The 27,470-nt window shown below is 40.4% G+C and overlaps 2 protein-coding genes across 3 annotated transcripts; both read right to left on the bottom strand.

Annotated features, from left to right (window-relative positions):
* Positions 1 to 412: 412 nt before the first annotated feature.
* On the bottom strand, positions 413 to 27,383 carry LOC117135672 (probable RNA methyltransferase bin3). 2 transcript variants are annotated; one of them, XM_033296067.1, is made up of 7 exons: positions 27,299 to 27,383; positions 6,402 to 7,440; positions 4,886 to 6,179; positions 3,294 to 3,492; positions 2,163 to 3,232; positions 1,898 to 2,044; positions 413 to 1,826 (listed from the first exon to the last, which is right to left on the bottom strand). In XM_033296067.1, the coding sequence occupies exons 2-7, from the start codon at positions 7,016 to 7,018 to the stop codon at positions 1,047 to 1,049; spliced, it is 4,107 nt and encodes a 1,368-aa protein (XP_033151958.1). In that variant the 5' UTR covers positions 7,019 to 7,440; positions 27,299 to 27,383; the 3' UTR covers positions 413 to 1,046. The 2 variants fall into 2 exon arrangements, with proteins under 2 accessions (XP_033151958.1, XP_033151957.1); XM_033296066.1 differs by lacking the exon at positions 27,299 to 27,383 and adding an exon at positions 20,581 to 20,810.
* LOC117135673 (mitochondrial import receptor subunit TOM40 homolog 2) lies at positions 13,886 to 15,205 on the bottom strand. Its single transcript, XM_033296068.1, has one exon. It carries the CDS (start codon positions 15,094 to 15,096, stop codon positions 14,074 to 14,076), a length of 1,023 nt encoding a protein of 340 aa, XP_033151959.1. The 5' UTR covers positions 15,097 to 15,205; the 3' UTR covers positions 13,886 to 14,073.
* Positions 27,384 to 27,470: the final 87 nt, after the last annotated feature.

Genomic DNA, 27,470 nt, shown 5'->3' with positions numbered 1-27,470 from the left:
TCCTTCTGCCTGTTACATACTTTTCAACGAATCTTGTATACCCTTTTACTCTACGAGTAACGGGTATAAAGATACGAGTTTCGGCCTCTCATCTGATTTTCTCCCTTAAGACTTACCAGAAATGAAAAAATTTTTCGTCAAAAGTTGTAATATAATATTGTTTTATTTCTATATTTAGATATATTATTTAAATTCTTTCGACTACATTAGTTTTCATTTTCTCAGAAAAAGTAAAATATTCCAATAAAATGTTTCAAAAACATACCAGAGATAAAACTCATAAATTTCGCGAACCCCTCACAAGGTGGAAAAAGAGTTAGCGAAATGTGGATTTTTCCTATTGATCAAACTTGATATTTATGCTACACTTGCTTAGCTGTAAATAATTTTAAGCATACTCTCATCATTTGCCTACAAGTATGTATTGTATTTTCCTTGCTTTGAAATTGTGTTTGCTTTATTTCATATTTTTGTTTACACTCCCTAGCAGCTTTTAATTTTTGGCTTTCCAAAATGTTAATCAAAAATAGTTGAATTTCATGGGAATTTTTAAGTTCTCTAAACAATTTTTAGCACAATTTAGTATATTATTTAAAGCTACAGCTTGTCGTGTATGTGAGTGTTGGTGGGTGTGCCTGTATATGTATTTATAAACGTGAGAGCGTGTTTATGTTTGTATTGCTTATTGTGGATTTAAAACTAGGATTACAATTGAACTGCCAACAGGATCAAATTAAGTTTTCACTATAAAGCGTTTTAGCAAAATGGTAAGCCCTAACATTAAAGAATGCAGTAAATCTAAACACTTGAATCTCTGTTCCAATTGTATATATAGATCTGTATATATTTGTGTATATATTCATTCATTAAACTACGATATATAAAAATATATACGCACATTATACCATAGAAAATCATAAGCGTCTCGGTTTACGGTTGCATTAAATTTTTTCTTTACGAAAACTTTTTGTGGTTTTCTTAAGCTTTTTCGTTTTTTTTGTTCTTTTTCTTTTTGACACATTTTTCCTGCCTAAAAGATCCCTATTCTAGGCATCCGACAGATCACAATAAGCTGCGCCACCAGTTCCTCCGCCTGTTGAAGACTTCTGTTCGTCGTCCATAAGACCGTCCACAAATTCGCCAACCGCTTCGTGGTGATTTACCTGCGGCGATGAGGAGCTCTCTCCGCAGTTGGTTGCATACACATGTCGTCGACTTCCCCCCGGCAGCTGGTTAGAATCGTCTGTGTCCGCGTCCCGAATCGAGTTAAACGCATTACAAGCGTTTGCGTTGGGCGAACAAGTGTCGTCGTTTGGCGGATAGACGTGGCGGTGGTAGCTGCCGCCACCACTGCCCCCACCACCACTGCCATCACCGTCCAGCTCTGCATCGCGCACGCTTCCAAATACCGGAGTATGCGAGCTGCTCTTGCGCAGCGAGGCTGGAGGCGACCAGACGGTCTGGTAAAGCGGCGAGGCGAACACGTACATGTGGTTGAGATATTCCATGTCGTAGCTTGGCTGGTATGAGTCCGTTTCCAACGGGTTGTAGGTGGGCTGGTACATTGGAGTCTGTCTGCAGCTGGCCGATCCCGATGCGCTACCTGCGTAGTGCGGCGTATCATAGTTCTGCGACCGACTGGAGCTGCTAAGGTGCAGCATTTGAGCATGCCCACTATTGCTACCGCCCGCGCTGCTCCCACCGCCGCCCATCCGGTGAACGGGCAGGGTGGCGTAAATGCCCCGATATGCTTCATATGGCGTCTGGGGATAGTAGGCATCGCTCCAACGGACATGATTCGGGGTATAATCTCCCTTTGCATACAGCTATATTGGGAAGAAGACGAAAAGTCAGTTATCTCTCGAATAATAAATATTAAAATGAATATATTAATTACCTGTATGGGTCGGCAGAAGCCCTTGTTCATGTGACGAGGCACACCAAGCGTATAGCTGTGACTGAATCCTACCTCCGAACTAAGCAAGTATTCGTGAAACTTGTTCGGAAAGAACTCAATCTGCTTGTAGTTATTATATATTTCCGGCTGTAATTAAAGAAAATGAACAGATATTAAGTGATATATTCGGAAAGCGGTAGCGTTATAAAAACCATTAAAATCTTCATATTCTTAACCAAATTATTGTTTATCAATGATAACTAACCGTTAGGTTCTTTTTCTTCTTGTAGCTGGCCCAGTTTTGAGCTTCAAGTATAAGTTTTCCACCGGGTCGCAGTTGGTTGAACATGCGCTTAAACGCCATCTTCAAGCCGTTGTCTCCAAAGTTGAGATGGATCCACTTAGTAACTGAGAGACACAGTATGAGATCGTATTGCTGGGAGTCGCTGGCCATCAATGACTCGTCCTTGAGAACGTAGTTGGTGTGTCTGAAGAAGACGTTTGCCGGAAACTGATTCTTGTTCCCGAGCATGTTGGGCGATTTGCTCGATAATAAAACATGGGGAATACGTCCGTAGGTCAGAGGGAATGAAATGGGAAAGAATTCGTGCGGCTTAACAAGCAACGAGTTCAACTTCTGTTGCTGTTGCAGCTGTTCTAAATCATGATGATGATGGTGATGATGATGTATTCCTTGATGCACCTTGCGTCTCCTCTTGCCCCGTCTCGTTTTCTTGTGAGCTGCTCCAGATGTCTCATCCTTCGCCATGATATTCGCTTTTGCATCAACCGTTGGCTCTGCTTTGACCTCCTGCATCTTTTCTTCCTTGGGAATGCGCACAAAGATTGACAGATTTCGCCTTGCTCGGGCAACAAGCTCCCGGTCAATGTCAATACCGACAATTGTTTTTGGTGCCAGATGTCTGGCCACCGTAATGGTCATGTGGCCAACATTGCAGCCAATGTCTAGAATGTCCTTGTTCTCGAACAGTTCCACGTGGCGTTGGAAAACCTGCAAGCGCACGTCTCTAAACTCGTTCATTTGCCGAAAGTCCACGTAGCGGTCGAAGTTTCCGTACCGGTACTTTAACCCATCGGCCCGAAACTTTGGCAGCTTTTTAATTGGTGGAATCTTAGCCGGTTCCAGCATAAGACTACTGGTCAGCGGGACATTGCCCACACCCCCAGACACCAATGCATCTCCCACGCTGATGTCCACCCCGGCCAGAGAATCCTGCTCGCCGGCCGTGTGCGAGGTGGTCGCCGAAGTAGTGCTCAGCGGACTGCCTAGCCCATGATCCGGCAAATCCGGCGTGTCATCACGGGGTATCTCCACTGCAGAACAGAAAATGTAAAGTTACTTCAGAAACCTTAGATTGAGGGATAAAGCTCTTACCCTCGATGAGGGACAGCTGTTTTGGCGGCAGCTCTTCCACGGGACTAAGGAGCTCCGATTCGCTGACGGACGTAGAGCGGCGGGTGTTGGGCTTCCTAGCTCCGCTGGGCTGAAGGATGCGTGGCGGTCGCTTCCAGGCACCTGGCTGCGGAACCACTGGACTGACAATCTTGTCCATGGCATCGTGACGATGAAATTTCTGTGCAAAGAAACAAAATAAATGAAACTGGTTTTAGAGATGTTGGTTGTGCGCGAATAAGTATTTAATTAGTATTAAATTGAGCTTTAGTTTTGTATTTGTTGCTGCTCTTAGGTTTCTTTTTTCAATCGCAGGGACATTCTAACTAGAATTCTGTAGACTTCTCTAGAACTGAATTCTCTAGACCCGATGTTAAAACTTGCATTATATGAATTGATCTCCGTTGCTGGTTAATATATACGCCTATTGTAAATAAATATAATATATACATGAATTTTAAAAGGTAGTAGTCGTATGTTGCTTAACTGAATAGGTTTAAAAACCTATCTTACATATTTCCGTATATTTTTTCATTTTTTTGTTCTTTCATCTTTATTTCCACCTTCTTTTTACTCATTATATTTAAGGCAAAATAGCACATGAATTGAAACGAGGAGTGAAGGACATTAGTCGTGCCCGACGAACAGAAGTTCAACCTTGAAGGACCGGCTGGTTATAAATACTATTTCAACGATATGAGATAGAAAGAATGCTTCTTAAGTCGACGTCACAGTTGTTCATGGTGAGTAATGGTATGGGGAGCCATATCTTATTATGGAACATGCAAGCTCTAGTTTGTAACCTCGAAGATGAACGCAAATGTTTACAGGACTGTTATACCCGATTTCGGATATTTATGGTCATCTATTTTTCATGGACGTTCCAACATGACAACGCTCAAATCCATACCACTCGGGTTGTAAAACAGGGAGAGTACTTTTATTTCAAAACTTTAAAGGTCAAACCTATTCAGCCCAGCCAAAAACAATGGGGAATTTTAGATGTTTTTTAAAATTCTATATATATATATTCTATATATTGATTTCTATATAAATCAAAATCTATTTTGTTTTAAACGGATATTTAAAATTATATAACGTATATATAAAATTAAAAAAAAGTCAAACCTATTCAGTTGATCGGCACTGTATGCACATACATATGTATATCGGCTTAAAAAAGGTTCCGTTACTAAGCTAGTGCAAAATATTTCACCAATATATGTACATCTACGACGCCGTTTTGGTTATATGATATTCGTTTTTCCCATATGCATGTCTACCTTAACCCCTAATCTATACCTTAACTTATTCGGCCTAAGCACAAAAGCAAATTGGCAAAGCCAAAACACCAAAATTGGGAAACGTAAGAGCTGCCAAAATAAATCAAAACAAAAGCAGCGAGTGACTTGGTGCCATACCGCAATAACAACAATGGCTTCTCGCTCTCAATCGTTCTCTCCCTCCCACTGCCTATTCCTCCGTCTTTCTCTCTCTCTCGCATGCTCTATCTCGGTTGTCTGCCACATGGAACGAGTTTCATTCCCACCACATTCCACCCGAACCCTACTCACCTTGCTCTTTTGCGAAGTGCTGCTCTCGCTGATTTTTCTCTTCCTCCCACCGCCCCCGCAGCTACTGCCGACGCTAGCTGAGATGCTGCCGCCGAAGCTCAGACCCGTGCCGCCAACGCCGTAGCACGTGCTCGACAAGTCCAGACGCAGGTCTCGGCTGGCCCTTCGCTCTGCCAGCGTCGAAGCCACCGCCAGTGAGGCCGACGTGGCCGAACAGCTAAGGAGCATCTCCTCTGCCGGCGGCTCAGCGGCAGCGGAAGGTTCCGGAGTGGGAAGTTCCTCGGCTGCAGCGGCCACATGTTGCTGTCGCCGCTGTGGCGACGACGTTGCAGTCGGCGCTGGAGCCGACTGCTCCTTGTGCTCCGCGGTCGCAGTCGCCGGCGCTGCACCGGTCGGCGTCGGGGTCGGCATCTCAGCGGCGGTCGTCGTCGTTGATGCCGACTGCGGAGAGTGCACATGCGCCTGCTCCTGCTGATGTCCCGTTTCCGCCGTTTCGCCCGGGGCCGGGGCAGCGGATTCGCTCAGCAGCAAGCTGCCGCCTACGTTAAGGGGCGCTGCCACCGGCGACGCCGCCAGCGAAGAGGTGGCTGTGAGCAGCGGCGGTTCGTCGGTCAGCTCGCTTCCGACCGCTCCTTCATCGCCGGCATGCGAGGTGTTGTTGGAGTCAAAGCGCCGTCGCTTTCGGTTCTTTCGCGTGCGATGGTGGTGCTGCCGGTGGTGGAGCATCCCACCTCCTGGCCCACCGCGCTTCATCGGCGACGTCAGCTGCTTCTCGTACTCCATGGAATCAACGGGATCCAGCAGGTGGAGCGGATCGTGGATGTTAGGCGGTATGATCACTTCCACCTTCGGAGGCGTAGTGATGGGCGACTGGCGGGGCGTGGTCGCTGGCGTGTTGTTGCTGGAGGAGGCATTCGAGGTGTTCTCGTTCTGCAGCGAATTAAGGTTGAGTGGATCGGAGATGTTGCCGCCCAGCAGAAACTTGGTGGGCGGTACAATAACCTCCTTGCGCAGCCGCTTCTCCGGCAAAAAGAACTTGGAGCGGCCGCAGCAATAGTGCACTGCGTTGCCCGCTCCCGCGCTGCCCGCGATGCTGCTGTTGCCGCTCAGCGAGCTGGTGTCCTTGCAGCTCTGCGCTTCCTTGCACGACGCTCCGCCGCCCCCCGCTGCGGCGGCAGGTCCACCGCTTCCTGCCACGCCCGCTCCGCCGGCAGAGCTGCCGTTGCATCCCGTGACCAAGCAGCACGTGTGGTTAGCATTGTTACCGGCGCACAGCACGTGGTGATGGTGACCCCTGGAAAAGAGTGGAATTGTATTACCTATGCCAACAATATAAAGCTTATAAAAAAGTGATCGCGAAGAGGATCGTGGAAAAATAGCATTATATTTCTGCTGTATTATAATTTAACAGCACTATACAGATGAAGTACCACGAATCCCGAGAGGGCAAGTGATCCTGATCAAGAATATATGTATGGTCCATAACATTTTATAAAATAACACTTCATAATAATACCTTAACATTTTCTTATGCATTTGCATGGTTCCTCCTCCGCTGGCCCCACCAGCGGCAGCGTTTTGCGCCAGCCTCGTGTTGTGATGGTGATGGTGGCCACCCGCTGCGCCGTGATGGGCGCCGGCACCACCGCCACCGCCGTGATGCGCTGTTCCTGCGTTCCCATGATGGTTGACTCCACCGCCGGCAGTCAGATTTTTGTTTTGGATATTTTGGATGTTCTCGAGATCCGCCTTGTGAGCTGACGCCGCAGTGGGAAGGAGGGTCGCGGCTATGACCGAGGAGCCAGTAGACTGGGCCTGGCCACTGCTTGCGCCGACGCAGGCACTGGGGTTGTGCTTCCCGCCGGCCTTGTGTTGCCTCTTGCTCCAGGCCTTGTTCCGGTTTTTCGGGCCCTGCTGCTGCTGCGGCGCCCGGAACTGGTGGTGCTGTGCGGCCTGTGATTTTCCGGGCAATGGAGTGGGGGACTTAGACTTTCCAGCCGCTCCAGCTGGGCCATTATCCGGCTGCTGGGGCGGAGGCTCTTGCCTGGAAGTCTGATCCAGGCGCAGAGTGGGCGTCATGGTGGATCTCGTTACGCGACAATCTCCGGGACTGTCGCTAAGCCGCTTTTCCATATTTCCCTAGTGAATGCACGCCATAGACAAACCCTATTTTTAAAGATTTAAAAGCCCTTGCTTTTGAACTCAGTTTTATGCAGTCGCACTTTTAAAATAATATCCTTGTATTTTCACTTTTTGATATTTAGTTCTACTTCGGACACAGTTTATAACCTTGCTCGAGAGCCTGGCTCCCTCATAAGATTTTTAGTTAATACGCTCGAATGTCAGTCAATGTAAAATGCCTGATAGGCTTAACCCAAAGCTGCATTTACTTTTGCATTCTTTGGCGTACGAGGTTTTTCTTTTTGTTTTCAAACTTCAACCGTTTTCACTTTCACTGTTAAATATTTTATCGAAATTATCCATTTTGGTGAGTATGTTCTTGCCAATGGTTCTCCACCCGACTCTTCTCGTTATCCACTCCGTTGAGATGTATCCTGCAAGAGTCAAGAGATAAAATGGGAAAATTAATTGTGGAATTTCACTGCATCTGAACGAACGAACTGAATGGGATTACTGGGTTCCGCCAGAAGCTCTGCTGATTTTTCAACACTTGAACAGCATTTTGCATTCGTTATTTGCATAGACCAAAACAGGATGGGAGCTGAAGCTGAATAACCAGCAGAGAAGGAGTCAAAACCGCCCGAAACGCAGCCAACCAACTAACGACAAAGACGAGCTTTGAAAAATTGAGTGCAGACGATGCTGCATACCCCGATTCCATCCTCGTTCCCCTTGTGGTCGTCGTGTCTAGCCCGGCATTAATATTTACATGGCAAATTGTGGCTGGAACCGAGGGGCTTCTCTCGGGCGTGGCGGGGCTCTCCCCTGCACCAGTTACCTCGTTCGTTTTGGCGGTTTTGTGGATTGCAACTAACAACCTGGGCAGCCACACAAGGACCCCTTGAAAAGAATATCAAAAAATTCTACCAGTCGAAAACAGACTTCGGAGAAGAGCGGGATGAAATGAAGTTGCAGAAGAAACGAAACGAAATGCAAAAGGCTATAAGTTTATTGTGCAATTGCAGTTGAGGAGAGACGTCCGTGTGAAGGAAACTGTGGCCCCCAGCAACTGTCATATCCAATTTCCATTACATATGTTTAGGAGGTAAACCGAAGTTTATTGAACACGCATCTAATCTCAAGCATTTCGACAGATGACTTTTTTAAGGACAAAAATGCAATAGAGGTTACCCCCATCGGCGGTTACTTTATTTGTTCATTTGATAAGCAAAACATTGATAAGGATACAAAATCCCATTTTAAAAGTGTACAAAATATTTTAGATAGATGTCAGCGGTTTACATGATTGAATGTGCTGTTCAGACAGATATATTTAAAAAACATGCCTATTTCCAGACTTATAATCAATCTATATTTATATTAAATTTGTGCGTTATTTTAACACCTCCCATTTGATTATTATACCCGTTACACGTAGATTAAAAGGGTATACTAGATTCGTTGAAAAATATGTAACAAATAAAGGAACTATTGAAGTTAGAGAATTAAGATGAGACATGACGATTTCAGAGACGTATGTTTATTTCTATCGATATTCGATAACGGATATGTGATAGTATGCGAACTCGACTATAGCATTATCTCTTGTTTTGTATTGTGACTAGTTCTGTAATCGATGAACTGGAGGTTGCAATTATCCTTCAGTCGTCAGAATCTTGACCTCATCCTGGATAAGGTACACCATCTACCTTACAATCCATTTCAGTTTGACTAGGCTCGCTCAAAGGCAATTTTTATTTGCATATTTTTAGGCGCGCGAACGCGAAATGGGAGCACGCCGCTCTCCGAATGGCAAAGAACCCGAGAGGACGAAGTGGGCGGTGCGGCAGGCCCTGAAGAAAATTTTAATTAAAATTTAAATATGCGGCGCATTGTTGCCGTGGCAAAGGTTGTTCCCTTCCTTTGCCAAAGCCCCATAGGGAGGCAAGTCGAAAACTGGGACAACACCGAGCGGCGGAGGTGGAAATCGCTAAGAAAAAACAATGGCCTGAGTCTAGAAAGCGGAGCCATGCAGATTCAATTTTTATTATTTTGCTGAGCGTCCTGGTCGCCGGAAATTGTCAATTATCTTAAATTTGTAAATAATTTAGTGCAGAAAAGTTGCTTTTAGTTGTTTAGAAATGTGATTTGCGTGTAAATAAAATTAGTTTATTTGTCAAGGCTTCTGTTAAAACAACATTCGCCAGTCCGGTATTAAAGATTGCGGGAAAATGTCCAGCAATTGAAGTTGCTAGGGGCAGCGAGAAAAACAACAAAGGCAACATGGAAAGCGGTGATAGCCAAATTATCTACGAGGCACAGGTGTTTCGAATGGCAAAACAAGTCCTGTGGGACAACAAATTCAACACTAGCAGGGCGTTAGTACACCGAGAGACTGATATATATTTAGAAAATACTTTAGAAATATCGACAGAAGGCAAAAACAATTATCCTTGAACCTTTCTACATAAGGATTACTTAACGCCCTCAATGACTAACACCCATACTTTATTAGGAAGTTTGTAACTCCTGTTCAGAAACTAGAAAAATATGGAGAGTACTAGTTATTTAACCACGTAGTCAGATAGAGGATTATGGAAATTTCGAAGGAAAGACTAATTTAATGTCGTGCCATTAGAGAGATTGTTATAAAAGGTTATTGTTATTAGGTCGGTTAGAATACAATGAATATTAAAGTTATAAACTCTTTAAATATTACTTCTGCAAGCTAAAAATATCTAAGTTATGTTCGATTGCGCAAAAATGCGGAACGCCGTCTCCACTTTATCCGGCGTATTTTTCCCCGCATTTTTTCGAAATGCCAATTCTTTGAAATGTCCTGGTGTCTTTTTTCCTAACACTCTAGCTCGGCTGTCAACATGTCGGCACCAAGAACTGCTTATCCTTCCCTCCCAGCGACATTTCCCACCGCCTTTCTTGCCCATCTCCCATTGCCAGCACAATTGTCCCCAGCAGATGCTCCATCCGCAGAGCCGTCAAAGGCGACTGCCATTCGGCACAGGTGCATTAATACACCATGTGTGTGACTGGGTGAGTGTGCGATTCCACTACATACAGCCCTGATGACTTCCTAATAACCTTTTTCCGTGACTGTACGAGTCTTTTTGCTTCGTGTTGCAGAAACGATAATTTCGCCAACATTAATTGATGCGTTTTTAGGAAAACAGAAAGATAATATTTATATAATAATTTAATTTGGACCGGATTGGGAATGTATAAAATAATAAGATAAGAAACCAAAACAAGATGGCATTAAAGTTGCAAGACAAGGGCTGTCGAAACTATTATTCCGACTCCACTTTGTCATTTGTTCTCGGTTGTGTTAAGTATTCTGTCTCTTCCTCGCATTTCCACTTTTACTTAACTTCGACATTTCTGCCTCTTCCAACTTTCTTTACTATAGCCAAGAGTTTGAAGCGCAAGTAAAATTACAGTCATTGCCAAATGCAGTTAGTGGTAAAACCTCCGAAAGTACAAATCGAAATAAAGAAAGCGATTAAAACAGGTAAATCAAAAGAAGCAGCGGCGAAATTGCTGATGATGACGATGAGAACGGTAATCAAGAGTTGAGATTGCAGAAATTGAAGTCTAGTCAAAAGGCCAGATAATCAATTATGTAAAATGCCACAGGAGGAAGCAATACAAATGGGAAAATGTGAATCTTGCTTGTCACAGCAATAAGCCGAAAGAAATGCAATAAAACGCCGAAACCAGGGGCGGACAAAAGCGGAGGGGGTGGTCAGGTCAGGCAAGGGCTGCATAATTTTGCAAGGCCATTGACTGATTACGTGCGCCTCACTGAACCCTGACTCATGCGCAAGACTGTAGGAAAAACGGAAGATGCGGCGAATTAAATTGCAGTGAGAAATTAGTGAAAATGAGCATAATGCTCGAGAAACGGGAGTTTAAATCAGATACAACGCTCGAGTGCCTCGACTATCGTATACCCGGTACTCAGCTAAACGGAGTACGAGAAAGATGAAAGTATGCCAGAAGCAGAACTATCGAACTATACCTATTCGTGCCTATGCGAATTTTAAATGAAGTTTCTTTCTTTAAGTTTCTGTGGCTAACAAAAATGTAAGAATTTATTTAGCAATCCAACCAAACTAATTACTTCTCTTCATTAAAACACACTTAAGACAGCTTAAGTCCGTTGTTTTTCCAGGATTTTGCAATTTCTTAATTGGAATTATTCGTTACTTGGTATAGTTTGTGTTTTTGTTTCTGGTTTTGCTGTTGCCCTATTGCCGCCTGTTTGGTTGCGACTACATTTTTCATCTTTTTGTTTGATTTAGTTTTGTTGCATTTCGAGGCCAACAGCGGGCAAACATGCCACGTACTATCTTCTACTCAGTGCATTGAAATCCGATGTGGACTAGTCAACTTTTCAATACTCGCTGCTTGGTCTTTAGTTTCAAAAGAGTTCTTGAGTTGGTGTGTTCACCTTTTGTGATTTTCAGCATTTTGCCTTCTCGAAAAGGAACAAATTTTATTATTTTCTTTTATTTTTCCTTGGGTGGGTTAGTGGGTGACGCACGTCTGCGTGACTGTTAAGGGCCTGTATCTTCGATATCATAACTCGAAATTAAAACTTGCAAGTAGATGTAATAGTAGTAGATCACCCATATTAAGAAATTTTAAACTTTATTCCAGCCCCAGTTGCTAATAGTTTTTCATTCAATTCAGTTTTAAGAATGACATACAATGTCAGGAACAACCCTGTCTTTCATTTCATACCTCAATCTACCAAGGGTATCGACTTTTAATATAATATTAAGTCTTTTTCAATTGATTTAAACCTACTCGAAATGCAACCTGAAACCTCTTTAACCTTATTAGTGCTGGACCTAAATTCACATCTCTATAGTGTGCATGTGCATGTGCTGAAGGTCAAGTCAAACAAAAGTCCCTACCCTTCTGCTTCCCCAGCTGATTGATTGATTTCTGATTAACTATATTCAAAGGTCCTTATAATGGTAGAAAGCCAATTAAGTAAAAAATTTATACTATCAAAACCTTAAATACCAATAAATGTACGAGTGTAAACATAAAACGTATATATAAATTCCATCAAAATAATAACAAGAGTATAAATCAAATAGTATTCCTTAAATATGTTCAACAATATGTTGAAAATGTTGTTGGGTTTTCCCTGCTTTAGCGCAACTACAAAACGGCTAACATGCCAATGGTTAGCGCAAATAAATGCGAAAAGAGAAAAATGTGACATATAAACAAGACAAAGAATCTCGGAATGGGAGGGCTGTGGGTGTGAAAAGAGAAAAACACGTAATAAATACAACGCTCAATTGTGTCAACAACGGCAAGTACAATTGTTGGCCGCAAATGCAGAATTTCCCCCAATTTTGCCAGCATTACTCCTGGTAAGATAGCCTCCCACCAATCCGCCCACCACCTCCTTTTTTGCAGTCCGTCTGGACACGTTTCACAAACAAATGAATTCGTTAAAATTTATAGTGCACATGCAAATTGCTCAGAAAAGCGATTGCGGAGCGAGAAGTTGGCCGAGGGCAGAAATGACATGGTTCAATTTTGGGGGTCGAATGGAAACCAAATTGAACCCGTTGAAAACGCAGGTACTAATATAAGCGGTAAACGACATGAATGCAAAATCGGGGGCGGATGCAACGACAGTCAAGCGCACAAAACACTAAACTCAGAACCGCATGAGCGGGCGAATTGTTGTTCACGCTCTATTAAACAGGGTTTCCACCGAGAGATGAAGGAAAATTGGGGAAATCGGCAAAAACAAGGCAGGGAAAAGGAAAAGACAAAAGTTCCAGACTTCCAGAGGTGAGAGTTTTCGCGTTTTGTGCACCTCAATCACGAAACGCTTAGTCGGCTAAAAGCTTTTGGAGCTTGCACTACGCTGAAATAGCCTTTTATGAAAGTATATATCGAAAAAAAATAAATTGTCATTTTATAATTATGCCAATGATTTAATTGGTTGAGCGCTACCCATGCATTGCTATGAATCATTGGAACTGAAATTCATACATTAAAAATCGCCTATTGGTTGTTGTTATTCTTTGCCATGTCAGCTGCCCTAATCAACCAAACCCTATTGATTTCATATTTTCAATTACTAAGTATGATTGGAATCAATGATCTACATAATTACATATTTTGGAGTACTAGGTCTAACTTTTTGCACCGCCAAATCAATTTGGCCAATTACTCTTCAGCCTCCCTAAATCCGCAACGAACTCGGAGTGACGCGAACTGAGAGCATGAAAGACAGAAGTGGAAGTTGGGAAGTTGGGTAATACAATAAAGAGGCCAACCTCTAGAACCATTTTCTGTTCTACTTTGCTTTCTCGTTTGCCTTTTTATCAACATCGTCAGATCTGCACTCCGCTGGCTAGCACTCTTTTTAATTTATTACTCCGTTTTTTCTATTTTTGAGCATCAGCTTTTTGTTGCTATCATATGGTTTACTAGATGAGATAGAAAGTGCGAAACAGGTTATTATTTGCCAACTTTTATCGATTTTTTGAAAGAATTTCGAAAGATTTTTCTGAATAAGGAGTTTATAATTGTCTCGTCTATCTTGTTTTCAATGTGTGCAACGATGGTCCGTCCATACACGTTATTTACTGTTATTTTAATTTAATATAATTGTTTACTTTTAATTTAAAATTTTTGAAATGCTGCCTTTAATATGGCCATTATGCATTTTTATTTGACTTAACTGCTTCTTGTATTGCAACGAAGCATGTCTAAAAATCTTCGAGTGGTAGCAAAAAAACATTACAACACAGAATAAAAAAAAAAATTGCAATTTGAAATCAACTACTTTTAGAGAGCAAAAAATAAATTACATAGCGTTCAAAATTAAGTAAGAGGTTTGTTTTATATTTTTAAAGACTTTACTGGAAGCTTGATCTATATAACGTAAATGGGGACATACTTTCGTATCTTATTCGAAAGGAAAAATAATAATAGATCCTTTTAATGGCACGCGTTTTTGTGCTTCCGCTGGATTACTATTTCATTTGTTTCATTTCATTTGTAAATTTGATTCATCCTATCATGAGGCCACATCCCAGCCGAAAACTATTTTTTTGGTGATTTATACGACCGCTAATGGCCAACGAGAACGGTAGCGGCTGCAGTCTTTTCTCGAGGACTCCGGAAATAAGCCAATTGGAATCGAGACTGCCGCGGAAGACTAGGTCTGCCTTGGGCAGATCAATCTGGTATGCCACCGTGGCCGTCGACTCTTGCTGGCGAAGATTCGTTTCCACCTCGACTCCGATCTGTAGCTGATCACTGGCCTTCTGGTAGTAACTAAGGTGGAATCCTGAGAGTCCCAAAGTGCAAGACCACACGGTATCACCGAAGCCGTAACGTCCTACCGCTGATAATGCAGCCACTTGGCGTCCGGGCACATTGGGTCCGTAGTGATAGGCGAACTCTGATCCTAGAGCCAGACTTTTGGTGACGGACTGCAAGTACTGGCACACAAAGACTCCGGAACTCGTAAAAAAACCCGGGTTGCCCATTGTCAAGGTCAGCGTGTAGTCTCTGCCGCGATAGTCCCCCGTGAGCTGTGTGCCCACCAACTTTGAGTCCTGGAACTGCGAGGCAAACTTGCACCTCAGGCGAGAGGTCAGTTGATGGATAATGTTTGCATTAAGATTGCCCATTGGATCGATCTCGCCAAGAAGAACCGGAAAGGCTTCACTCGGCCCGTATTGTTTGGTACCCACGTAAGTAGCTCCAAAACGATAGCCGCTTGGACCAGTCGAACTCATGTTGATGGTGTGGCTCACTTGGAAGTGGTTACTTAGACCCTTGTTCACCATAATTTTGGCGCCTTCGAAGGTGTTGGCCTGGATGTCGCGACAGCGACTGTGCAGCTCCTCAAGTGTTCCGGGATTTATCAATTCAGGCTTTTTAGCTTCCGCCTTTAAAGCCTCCACGATCAGTGGCGGCATTCCGCCGGAATACTGGGGTGCCTCCGGCAAGCGTAGCCCTGCGGAGAGATGTCCACGTCCACGAGAGGACTCAGCGTCTGCGGTGGACGCCATTACGTTGCCCATTCTGGCACCGTTTTGGATCTAACGTGATTAAAAATTTGTTAACTGCTTCTACCAAAATTGTTTTCCGTTCCGACGTTGTGTGTTTGGAATGCTCAAACATCAAAATAAATACAAAGACAAGCTTTTATGCTGTCAAGGTGCTTGAAATTTAATAATTTTTCTGATTGCTTTGATTATAACTTATTAAAGCTTATGGTAACCAAAGCTATTAAAGACTTGGTTACTCAGGTAGGCTGTAACCAAACGCATTTGGGCCTAAATGATCAACTTCTTCTAAGCAAAGCTTAGACAAAAAGAATCACTCAGCAGATATCCAAACAAAGTAAATCGAGAACTGTAGCTCATCTGCTCAGTTGGATAATTTAACACAAAAAACTACATCTGGAGAATCACGTTAGTGTCCTTGAACAAGAGCAAAAGGTTGTTTCGTCATGTATTCTTGATACGCTTAGGAATAGTGCGTATGTCAGCTTTCGCATTTCAAACAAAAACATATCTTATCGAAGTAAACTACTAGTGATATTACACTTACACCTAAAAGTTAACTGCAATCATGAATCTCTTTGTCCCGGTTCAATATTTTGCTGAACTTTAGTAACCATCATTAATATATAGGGTTCCCTTCTACACATATTACTCACTCTACTCACGAAACGGGTTCAATTAATTTACCTCATTCTACGGACAAATAATTATATCATTGCAATGATAACACTTATTTGAGGTTTCTGTCCGCCGTAAATATACACTGCGTCAGTTTAATATTTTAAATCATTCGGGGAGCCAATGCTACGCCTAATTTTTAAGTTATTTCACACCAAAGTCGCACACATACAGAATAGGGAAAATAACTTTGCGATACTTACAGCAAAATCCGCTCAAAGTGACTGCAAAATGTGTGCCTATCACACCCAAGACATCTCCTAACTCAGCCATATACCACAGGCTAATACACTTTTGGCTCAGTATCGGTAAAGCAAAAGTCGACCAACTTTATTTTGCTACAAACACAGTAAACAAACTTCATCTGCACCCTTAACAACTTATACATACGCATAAAAAAGCTCATTGACTGAAAGATACAAGCAACTTTGCTACAATTTTCAACTAGCAGGGGAGTGCAGAAGAAGGCCTGGCTCGGTTAGCTGAACGGGTGTGGGTGAAAAACTTGCCAAGAAAATATTTCCGACGACATCCGCTTTCCGTTCGGAGACGCCGCGCATTGCTGCTGGCTGGGTGTCAGAAGCGAAAGGAGTCCTGGAACCATTACAAAAGCTAATAAACGCCCGTTCTCTCTCTCTCTCACACAAATAGGCACTGAGAGAAATTACATGGCGAATTCCAAAGAATTCACAATTGAAATATGCTGTGGCTGTCCGATCATAATGCAAAAATCAATAGTAACATTGAAAGATAAATAATCACAACATTCATGCGAACACAGAATGTCTGTCTGAACAACTTCCAGCAATTTTAGGCTGAATTTTCTTTTGATTGTATTGCAGTGTTTTAATTAATTCCTGAACAGTTTGAATATGATGATTTACGGACTTTCCACAAATTTTTGTAAAGTCAAACCACTCTTGCACTCTTGCTTTGGAATTTTAAATTCTGTAATGAAATTAGGCGTAAAAGAAACAATAAAGCTTGCCAAAAAAATAAACACTTTGTCTATCTATTTTGTCTACTTGCTGTCGCTTTCCTTCAAGACAAGTGCAAATACCAACAACGGTATTTTATTAGCAAATAAATGTAAAACAAATCCTTTCCAAATATTTTGTTATCAAAACAAATACCTCCTAAATGAAAAGTTCAGAATCTATCCAACACACAGCCAAATTAATTATCTAAGACATTTCATTGTGCTACTTTAAAATATTCGCGCTTCTTTTCATACACAAAGTCGACTTTAGATCTATCTGTTAAATGCGCTTAAAGGGTAAGTACGTAGGTTCATCAGAAGCGAGCACATGCACAGCGCAAGAAAAAAGTACTGAAAAAGTGACCTCAAATGTATGTATGTAGTGAATGTTCAGATTGGCCCGCCCGGAAACCAGGGAGATGAGTTTGCATGCTGACGTGGTTGTTGTTTCGTCTGACACACAATTTTCAAATAGATCTGCTGTAATCAATAGATATGTCTGCTAACCAACTATGCATATATTCAAGTTTGGAAAGGACAAGCCAAAAAATAACGGATAGCGTCAATTAGTTGTTTTTCTGCTGGTCCTAGGGCAACACAAATATGAAAATTTTCACCAACTTCTACACCTGCAACTCGTGTAGTAAGTAGTAAATACGTTCGGTATATGTTGTTCATAAAGACTTTTGTTTATTATAAAAAATTAATTGTAATCAATTGTATCTAAAATGTCCTCTATAAACTAAAATGAGCTCTTGGTTTTCTTAAATGACTCCAAAGCTAGAAAGGTACGAGGTATACATTTTATTCGCTTCAAACTGGAGCAGCACACAGTTCTCATTGAAAATAAATTGGATTAGCTTGTTTGGTGCAAAGGTTGCCGTGATGGGAACCAAAAATAGCATTGATAACGCTAACACAAGGGGCAAACTAATGGATTGAAGAAGGAACAAAATCATATCAGGTGGGGTCTGAAAATGTCGCTGATCGGCTGACTTACATTCGTTTATATATTTAATCCTTTTTTTTTGGTGTTTAGAAAAGCGGGACTGAAATTCCCACATTTTTTACATGAACAATCGGATTTTTTGTTTTAATTTTGTTCTTGTCTCATTCTAACGCTTTCTAACCGCAAAAGGCTGTCATATTAAAAATGATTTCATATTGTAAGTCCGTATAATTTCAAAATTCCTTGTAGTTTTCCTTTGAAATTTCCTCCCACTACGTGAGTAACGGGTACGTGATAGTCGAGCAACTGAACTATACGCTCTCCCTGGCTATATATGTATATGTATATGTGTGTACATTTTGCACAATTAATCATACATTTTGTTATTTTGACAATTGTATTTCTTTCCGTTCTTCCAGTTATGTATTAACATACCCTTTTTAACGCAAATAGACCCTTGCCCTTTGTCTTCATGTATTTCGAATCTTTTGGGAGCGCATAAAAAATAAAAGTAAAAAATACTGCGCGCGTATCATCGAATCAAGTGAGAGTGAGTCTGATTTTTAGCTTTAAGTGGGCTTATATGTGGTCGTCGAGCTCAAAGCTAGAGGAGCTTAAAACTCGTTATTGCCTTCAATGCAAAGCAGCTTGCCGATTTTCTTATTCATTCGCCCTCTCACGGTCACGGCATATTTCTTGAAGCTGAAGCTAAGAGCCGAATTATTCGGGATCTGCCTTGCTTGGGTCCGTGAATTCTACTGGCTGATGGGCAGACAATCTAAGCTACCGACTTCCACTAAGCTCCTTATCTACAAAGCGATCATAAGGCCAATCTGGACGTATGGCATTCAACTGTGGGGCACTGCATCGAAAAGTAACATCAACATTATCCAGACATTCGAAAACAAAACGCTCCGCACAGTCACAAACGCTCACCCTTTCCACGATAATGCCACTATACACGAGGTCCTCAGCTTCCCCTGGGTGAAGGATGAGATTAAGAAAAGCAGCAGGCAGTACATGCAGAGGCTTCAAGACCACCCAAACAACCTGGCACAAGACCTGCTGGACACCAGTCAACGCACCAGGAGGCTGCACCGATCACACCCTTTGGACCTCTCTGGGATTAGACACGCAAATTAAATTAAATTATATACATACATTATTATATACATCATACATACAATATTGACAGTTATTGTATAGTTTCGCAACAATTTATGTAATCAATTAATTCTCTACCGTTAAGTTTAGTCATCAAATTTAATGATTGTCCGCGAAGGACAGTTTTAAATTAATATATCCAAAAAAAAAAAAAAAAAAAACTAGATAACATGAACTCAGCACCACAAACGTTTAGCTAAACAAACCCATTAAAAAACCTATTCACCAAAAGACTGTATTTATTTACAGTTCAACTGTAAATAAATTGAGCAACGACAATTCTTAAAAAGAGGAAACACAAACATTCATGCACCACAACTTCTTATTATGTACATTGATTAATAATTTCAGAATAATCTCAATCAACTTTTCCGGTTAAGAAAACTTCACAACTGCACAAAGTATAGCAATAATAAGCATATCTACACTTAATATGCGTTTAAGTAAATTCCACCAACATATGTTTTTTCTGTGTAGATAATCGCACGGAAACATCTAACTAAATACATAAGTACATATGTTGTAGAATTAGTTTCCGTTGAGTTACATACACATACATATATTAAATTAGAAACCGGCCACTGATAGTGAAATTTTCAAGCACGCAAATTTGTTAATATTTGAAAACATTAAAAACGTGCTCAGCTACGCCTTCTTTTTACAATCCACGCCCTTTTACATTGGAAGTATAAAAAATTCGACTTGAGATTAGGCACCTGGACAAATGGTTGGCAGCCATTTGTTGTGATAAATTAAGGTAACATTGGGATTTTCTTATTTTTCTATCTGAAAATTCCTCTCTCTATTTGTCTCTCCGTCTTTGTTGCACAAACGAGCAGCAGAAATACGTAAAACGCGCTTGCCTTGTCTAATTAATGCAAATTTAATTGCCGCCAGACATTTTAATGAAACTGAAACATACCAGGCAGCGGTTCGTGGGCGGCGGGGGCCTTTCGCCATGGGAGTGGGTAAGAGCTCAAGACACTGGCAAGATTACAAACTCATTGGGGCCAAGCGAAATCCACGTACTGCTGGTTATTCTATGCTTTTTTTAATTCACAAATAGTAAGGTTAGCCGTATGGTTTTGGTTTGGCAAAAGGCACTAGAATTTCATTATCAAATTTAACAATCCCTGATGACTGGCACGTTTTAAATTAATCACTTATCAAATATCACTTTAGATATCCGAGGAGAGCGAGAAATTCTCAAATGTTTGTTCACTTCAGTTTAAACCCCTTTAATTTCAATGCTTTAAATATTTTTCCGCCCCTTCCCGCCTTCGATAAATATTTCTTGCTGTTATATTTATAGGATTTTCTTTTATTTTCGCTGCATGCTTGCCCCGTTCAGTCCGGCGCTCGTTTCAGTTCCACTCAGTTTTATTTCTCGCACAGTGGTTCGCTACTTTGCGGAACATGCGAACTTGGGCAGATACACTTATATTTTTCACTATTGAACCATTTTGCCACAAGGTTCGCTTCAGCGTGCAAATGTCGCCGATGTCGTTGTTGTTGTATTCGTTGCAAAAGCGTATCAAAAGAAGAGACGGCTCGCTAAATATCTTAAGCTGTTGTTGTTGTGCGCTATTTAAACTCGCGCACAGACACAAAGCACTTATACACACGTATACGCATGTAGTTGTATATACTGTATATACTGCAATTTTGACACATACACCGGGGTGAAAAAGAGAGGAATAATCTCGTTTTCTTTTCAAAAAATACTTACAACGTTAGAACACCTAATTAAGCGCTTTAAAACTGTATATTTTTTCTATCGACTCTGCCCCGGGCTTTAGTCAATCGGTTACGCACGACTAATCGGGTGTGTTTTATTGTTTTGCCGTCGGTGTTTTCTCACTTCCACTGTGTGCAGCTGGTACTCGATCTCGTTATTAATTTTATATCGCGGCGAAGCGGACGCTTGCTCGAGCTCCGAATCTGTCGCGGGTTTTTCGCCAAATGAAACGTTTCAATGCCAAAGCGTTGCGCTGTGGTTGCTAAGAAACAATGTGGAAATACGTGGAACAAAAATGTAAGAGAGAGTGCACAGTGGGACCTTAAATTTTACTAAAGGTCCCAAAAATTACAAAATTCATAAATATTTTTGAATTCTCTTGGAATTGTTATATTTTACTAAACTTTCTAGCGCGCTCCGGGACAGAAGTCTTTTGAAGAAAAGAGGAAAAAATCAATATCATTATTATGATAAAATTTGAAGACAGATTTGCTTTTGGCAAACATTTTGACTTGAGAATAATATGTGCATTAATATGTATGTCGTTGAAGATAAAAATTTGAAACGTAATAAGACCTAATTTCTGAAGAGAGAAGGCTAAGCTTTTAAAAAGCCAAGTGGAAAACGAAGCCCGCGCCTGTATCCATACCTAAAATGTATTTCAATCGTTCAGCAAGTTTACAACCCACTGTACGAAGAGGTGACGGTGACGGAGTGGCAGTCGGTCAGGTCGGTTGGTTCATTTGCCATTCGTTCTTCTCTCGGCTTTATGAGCCGAATGTGATGTACAAACAGTGAGAAAACTGGTTGTGTGTGTGTGTATTGCGCCATCGCTCTACGCCTGTGTTTCTCTCTGAGCAGAGCATATTTCGTTTGTTTACAGTTTTTCGTTTTTGCGCCGTTGGAAGGCTGCATTCGAATTCTCTTTAAGCAATGAATTTAACAAAAATTAAATATATTTATTTAGTTAAAGTGCCACTGCTAGGTAAAGTGAAGTATATCTCTTTAATTGTAGGCTGTTAAATAATTTCAATAATACCTGCACTTTTGTTTGCATGAGTTGGCTATCTGAATTTTCACTCCATCATTTCCTAATAAAATTAATATCATGTAATAGTTTTTTGATTAAATTTCCCAGAACAACATTATTGTTTCCAAATACCTTAGTAATAATTCTCCTTGTCTCCATTCTAGTTCAATATTTATTTTTTTAGTTATGTATTCAATAAGGGTATACCATTGTCGCCTAACTACACAAGTTTAAAACTTTGTTGCCCGAAGAGGTATGTACTTATTTTGATTTTTTCTTTTTGTTTATGTTTTTCATTGCGTTTGATTGTTTTAAATTGAGATTTGTGTGCCAAAAGCAGCGGTGCAGTAGTAGTGACGGTCGACATCTTGTCGTTTTTGTGTTGCATGGCTTTAAGTTTTACAATACATAAAATAATTTAACAAATTGTGGCCAACGCGGAATATTTGGAAATTGTATACAATAAATTATGTGAAGTTGATTTAAATGTTATACTAAATAATAATGAAAACATGAATTTTTAATCGTGTCGACTTGGGAGTTGGAAAGGAGTTCTGTCTAGGCGAAACAGTTGTTTTTTAGATTTCTGTTTCTAGTTACTACTCAGATCGGCGAATTACGTTCGTCAGCCGTGAGAGAGAAAGAGGCCTACATATATGTTCATATGTATGTTTGTACATAGCTGCCAAACTCCTATCGCCGCGGTCTTTTCTCATCCATATGTGCCTACATAAATATATACATATGTACACAGATCGGCGAAAATAAATACCAACAAATTTCTTCAATGTGCCAACCACCTAAACTTAACTCTAAGCGTGGCCCGAGAAATACAAAGTAACATCCTTTCAAGATATTTAAAAATGGTACAAATATATTTTTTCGGAATAACAATAATATTCAGGAGACCAATGTAAGGTATTTAGTGTTAATATACATATTTAATGCTAACACTGTATGTATATTAACTTAATTAAGGAATTTAAATGAGTATTACCCCCATTGAAGACAACAACTTTTTCTACACAGCTTAAGTAGTGAATGGTATGTAACAGGTAGCAGGAAGCATTCTGCCCATGTCCATGATCATCGAGATCTCGCGAACTTTAATGGCTAAAAGGATGAATCTCTAGTGTAAAATTATATTTCGTCACCAAATTTGATATAAGAACTTTGGTTAATCTTCACTTGCTCTTAAGCTTATTAGGGGTGTGTTTGTTTTATATCAGAAGTTTTTGAAGACATACATAAACCATCAAAAAATAGTGTAACAAAAATCTTAGATAATTTTTGAGTTAATTAAATGATGTTAAGAATGGCTAATGGGTCATTGGCGACAATTTTTAAAATTTGTGTTATTACAGTTTTTTTTTGCTCTGAAGTCCAAAACCAATAAGGACACTCAAGCGCAACATAATAGAGAACAACACCGACAATATAACCGCAGCAAAAATTAAATGAAAAGCCTGAGCAAAAAGCAGCAAGCGAAACTATAAATAGTCATACAATGTGATAAGGGCACACATGGAAACATTGAGCGTTCTCAGTACATGAGAGATTCAGAGCAAAATGACTGGTTTGACGTAACACCAGCAGTGTCCACGAAAGCAACCACAATTTCCAGGATTGCCTGGACTATTTAGAGCAGTTCGGCTCCCACGACTTAACAGGTCAATTCAAAAGTCCCCGGCCTACCATAGTAAGATTGTTTTTTGTAAGAGTAAGATAGAAAGATATGTTTTTGGCAAAATTGGTTTTTTTATTCAACATAGTTCGCTTCAAGAGTTAACACACTGAGTATAGCGACCATCCAATGTTTCGATACCATTTTTAGATAGACCTCAATTTCGGTGGTAATCTCTTCATTCAACGAAAATTTCTTCCCAGCGAATATTCTCTTGAGATCTGAGAATAGGATATAGTCGCTGTGACCGGAAGCAATTCAAAGCCCATTGATGGATTTTCGCCATCGTTTTCACTGACTTGTGACACGGTGCAAATGCCTAGCGATATCGTCCTTCAAATGGTCTAATAACTTGATGATGGTCCTTCCTTTTTCTAAATTTCTTGTTATCATTATTAAGCCCGTTAATTTATAGATATTTTAGATTAGTTTAAACAACCCTTAGTCAATCTAGCCGTGTCAGGCTGTCAGCAAGTTTGTTCGCAAGTACGCCAATCAGTCTGCCCGTTTGAATGCTATCGTACAATTCAAGCTACATTTATTAAGTGTTTGATTTGGCGTAAATTACTTTATCAAGTTATTGAAATTACGAATTTGTTTTGTACAAAGGAAATAACGAAAAGTTAACAAAATATATAAAAACGATATAGTCGCAAGTGCACAGCTAAATGGAATATTAGGGAGATTAAGGTATGCAAATAGGATGCCTAGGACCAAAGACACTAGAATAATAGTGTGTAATAATAGTTATTCTAGTGTCTTTGCTAGGACTCTCTGACGTTATTAACACTGGCACGTCTTAAAACCTAGGGATATGCAGAGTAAATGGTGTAAGTAAGCGTGACTGAAGAGTTCATTAGGAATTTTAAAGAAAATAGATAGTTTGTAATGGTTAGTTTTAGTTTGCTGGCGTAGAGTCTGCCCGTTCGTATGAGCGTCGAGGTCACAGGAACTAGAAAAGCTAAAAATTTGAGATTAGATTTCAGATACATCGACGCAGTAGTAACAGGTATCTGATAGTAGAGGAACTCGACTACGTTCTCTTTTGTTTCTTTTATTTTCGCGTTAACGTTTTTAACTTTCTTTTTCACAATTTACGAAATAAAACGCCCAAGGCGTCTTACAAAATTACAATACTGCAATATGGCGGAATTAAGAACGCAGTCAATTTGCGGTTATAAGTAACTTTATCAGAAACGCAACCAATTAATAAATTTTACTATTAAAATTAACTGAAAGGTTATTTAAATTTCACTACTCCTATGGAAACGGAATTTAATTTCATTCAGTATTTGAAAGTAATATTATAAAACTATGGAAACGGTACAAAATAGAATGTAATACTAATGTTATGCGACCGGCCCAAGGTAACTTATATTGTAAAAAGAGATAATATATTTCTTTCGTCATTTAATAAACACTTTTATTAAATCAAAATTTCTTGCTTTTGCCTTATTTCTAAATCGCCATGTTTAACTTTTCTGTCGAATTTCCCTAATACCTGCATAGACTGCCAATATCTAGTGTTGCTGTTGCGACTATAATATTTTCCATTTGTTGTTTTTATTGTTAACAACAGCAACAGGTTCGTTGACCAGTCAACGAGAGCTCAGAGAGCAAAACAAATAGAGATATGTAGATACAAAAAAGGTTCAAAGCAATCAGTTACCCTCTTTCAGAGTGTTGGAGCGATTTTTCGATAAGGGTTCGTTTTTTTTTTTTAGAAAGTGTGCAGAAATAGCATTATTAATTTTGTTTGTAAAGGTATAAATATTTTGAAATGTAATCCAACCAAAATGAGCTCAAAAATTAGATTACAATAAATGCATCACGCACATAAAAAGGGGAGTCTACTAAGGTCATATTAGTTGGTCACCATAACAGTGGAGGTATGTATATTTTAAGGTCAGAGTTGAGCAAAGTCGCAACCGCATAAAAATGCATGCAAAAGTAATTGTGTTTTTAAGCAATCTATAGCAAAAGTTTGGAAAAGATAACGAAGACTACCAACTACCACTCACCGATGAAAGTTAGTAGTATAACATAACATAATAAATATTATATGGGCGTTACAAAGTTTGTCCTGGGGAACCCTAAGATGTCAAGATACCCCTCAAAATATTCTAAAAATACTCAAATTTTACCTTTTTCTGGTAATTTTCTTTGTTATTTCTCTTTTATAATTACAGATTTTGCACATCAAGGTCACCGTGATGTGGGTAGTTCAGTAACGAACGTCTACAAAACGAAGCTTCACTAATGAGAGTTCGCCGGCTCGTTGACAGATGCATTGGCGCGGATTAAGAATGTGCAGAAGCAAACAAAGGATTGCGGGACCTAACAAAACAGCAGCTCTTCTGGCCGGGACAACAACTGCAGCGCAATGCAGCAGGAACAATGAAACAAACGGTCTTTTGGCTATTCCACCCATCTTCTAACATGTCCTACGCACATTTTACACAGCACCCTAAAAACTGAGAGAAAAGGCCATAGCTTCAATTAGGAAAATTCAAATAAATAAAATAATTCAAATTCAAAAAACTTGTTATTCGATAAGTTGCCTCGTCCATAATTGCCATAGATAATGGTAATTGACTTCCTGATTTCTTTCAGCGGCTTAGACAAAAGTTACCTTTATAAAGGCAGTTTCTTTTAAAAAGTATTACATTTTCTTCAGCATGAACTATAAGTTTGTATAAGTGTATCAAATTAAGAATGCAAACGGGAAAGTAAACCTGTCACCCACTACTTTAAAATTGTTAAGCCGCCTTTTTTCCACTTTTCAGTTTTTCGCTCGCGATCTTTATCCTTTCCATAAACGGGGAGCTCAAAGAACGAGACTTTGTAACCATAATCCACATAGGTGTTATATCTTTAATGTCACTTTGAGCACATATTCGTCATCTTTTTCAAGGTTTTCAAATTGTTTAAATTTGACTAAAATTATCAAGGGTTTCCATGATACTCAAATAAGTGAGTGTCTGGATAAGATAGTTCACTTATGCAAAAAACGAAATACATTTTTTAGTTGGCGATGTTGGCCTTGCACTTTTTGCTAATACTTATAGTGTTTTGTAGGAAACTGATAACTTTGTGACGAAGCGCACCAGGGGAGCGTGAGACGGCGACTGCTATTTTTAATTTTTTTATTAAAATCTATTTTTAATTTAATATTTATAGCAGCTCCACAAGACAGCTTGATATACCATTTGTTTTTTGGCAGTTCGGATAAAAGAGCCACTGTGCATCGAACTGCTAACCCACTTATCCGACCCGTTCGCCCCACCATTATTATCCCAGGAACCAACTCCCCACCCCACACCGCTTTCGACGAATTCCTTCGGTTGGGGTGAATAATATTCTCTTCGAGCCTAAAAGATTGGCAAGAAATTTGAAGAACGAGAGGAGCCAAAAGCCGGGAATCTAATATGGATGTTTTGTGTTGATTTGTTTTAAATTACTTTAAAGATACCTAAGATTTGGTATATTAAAATGCAAATAGGACCCAAATATTGCACATTCGAAAAGCAACAAAAGAACACAAGGCCCGGCGAAAATATAAAAGATTGGCAATTAACTTTGACATCTGAGGGGCACGCGATAAAAGTTATCGATGACTGCGAAAACGGTTGGCATGAGGGGTCACTCAGGAAAAACAAATTTGATTGCTTAAATGGCTCCCGAAATTGAAAGCAAAAGTGCAACTCAACTCGATAAGAGAGGGTATACAGGGAGCACTCTTCTGGTGCATATCCTATTAGAAGGTTGAAATGCACTTAACGTTTGTATTAACACACACACACACAACAAGAAACTACTCTTGTCCAAATACTCTGCCTGGACTACTTCCATTTCATAGCTTTCCAACTGATTGCTTTCTGGTGTGTGCTCGCGAAAAACAGAAACCTCAGGAACAGCTGAGTGTGCACACAAATCCACACGTGCTGCGCCTTCACCCAAAATACAAAAATGAATCTTAAGGACAAAACACTTACCGCCCAGTAGCCCCACGATTGCCCAGTGGCGACTTGAACTTTGTTTTCACTTTTCGTTTCGTTATTGCCGTTAAATTCGCCACACTCTTAAAAAAAAAAACCGTAAAATATGTTCCCGTTCGCGGAGGCCTAGTAAGTGCGTCAGTCTCCTGCAAGAAAACACTTACTACTA

This window comes from Drosophila mauritiana, chromosome 2R (assembly GCF_004382145.1).
Source record: "Drosophila mauritiana strain mau12 chromosome 2R, ASM438214v1, whole genome shotgun sequence".
NCBI classification, from domain to species: Eukaryota; Metazoa; Arthropoda; class Insecta; order Diptera; family Drosophilidae; genus Drosophila; species Drosophila mauritiana.
Note: the sequence above shows the minus strand (reverse complement) of the source record. Positions and strands in the feature narration are given on the sequence as shown.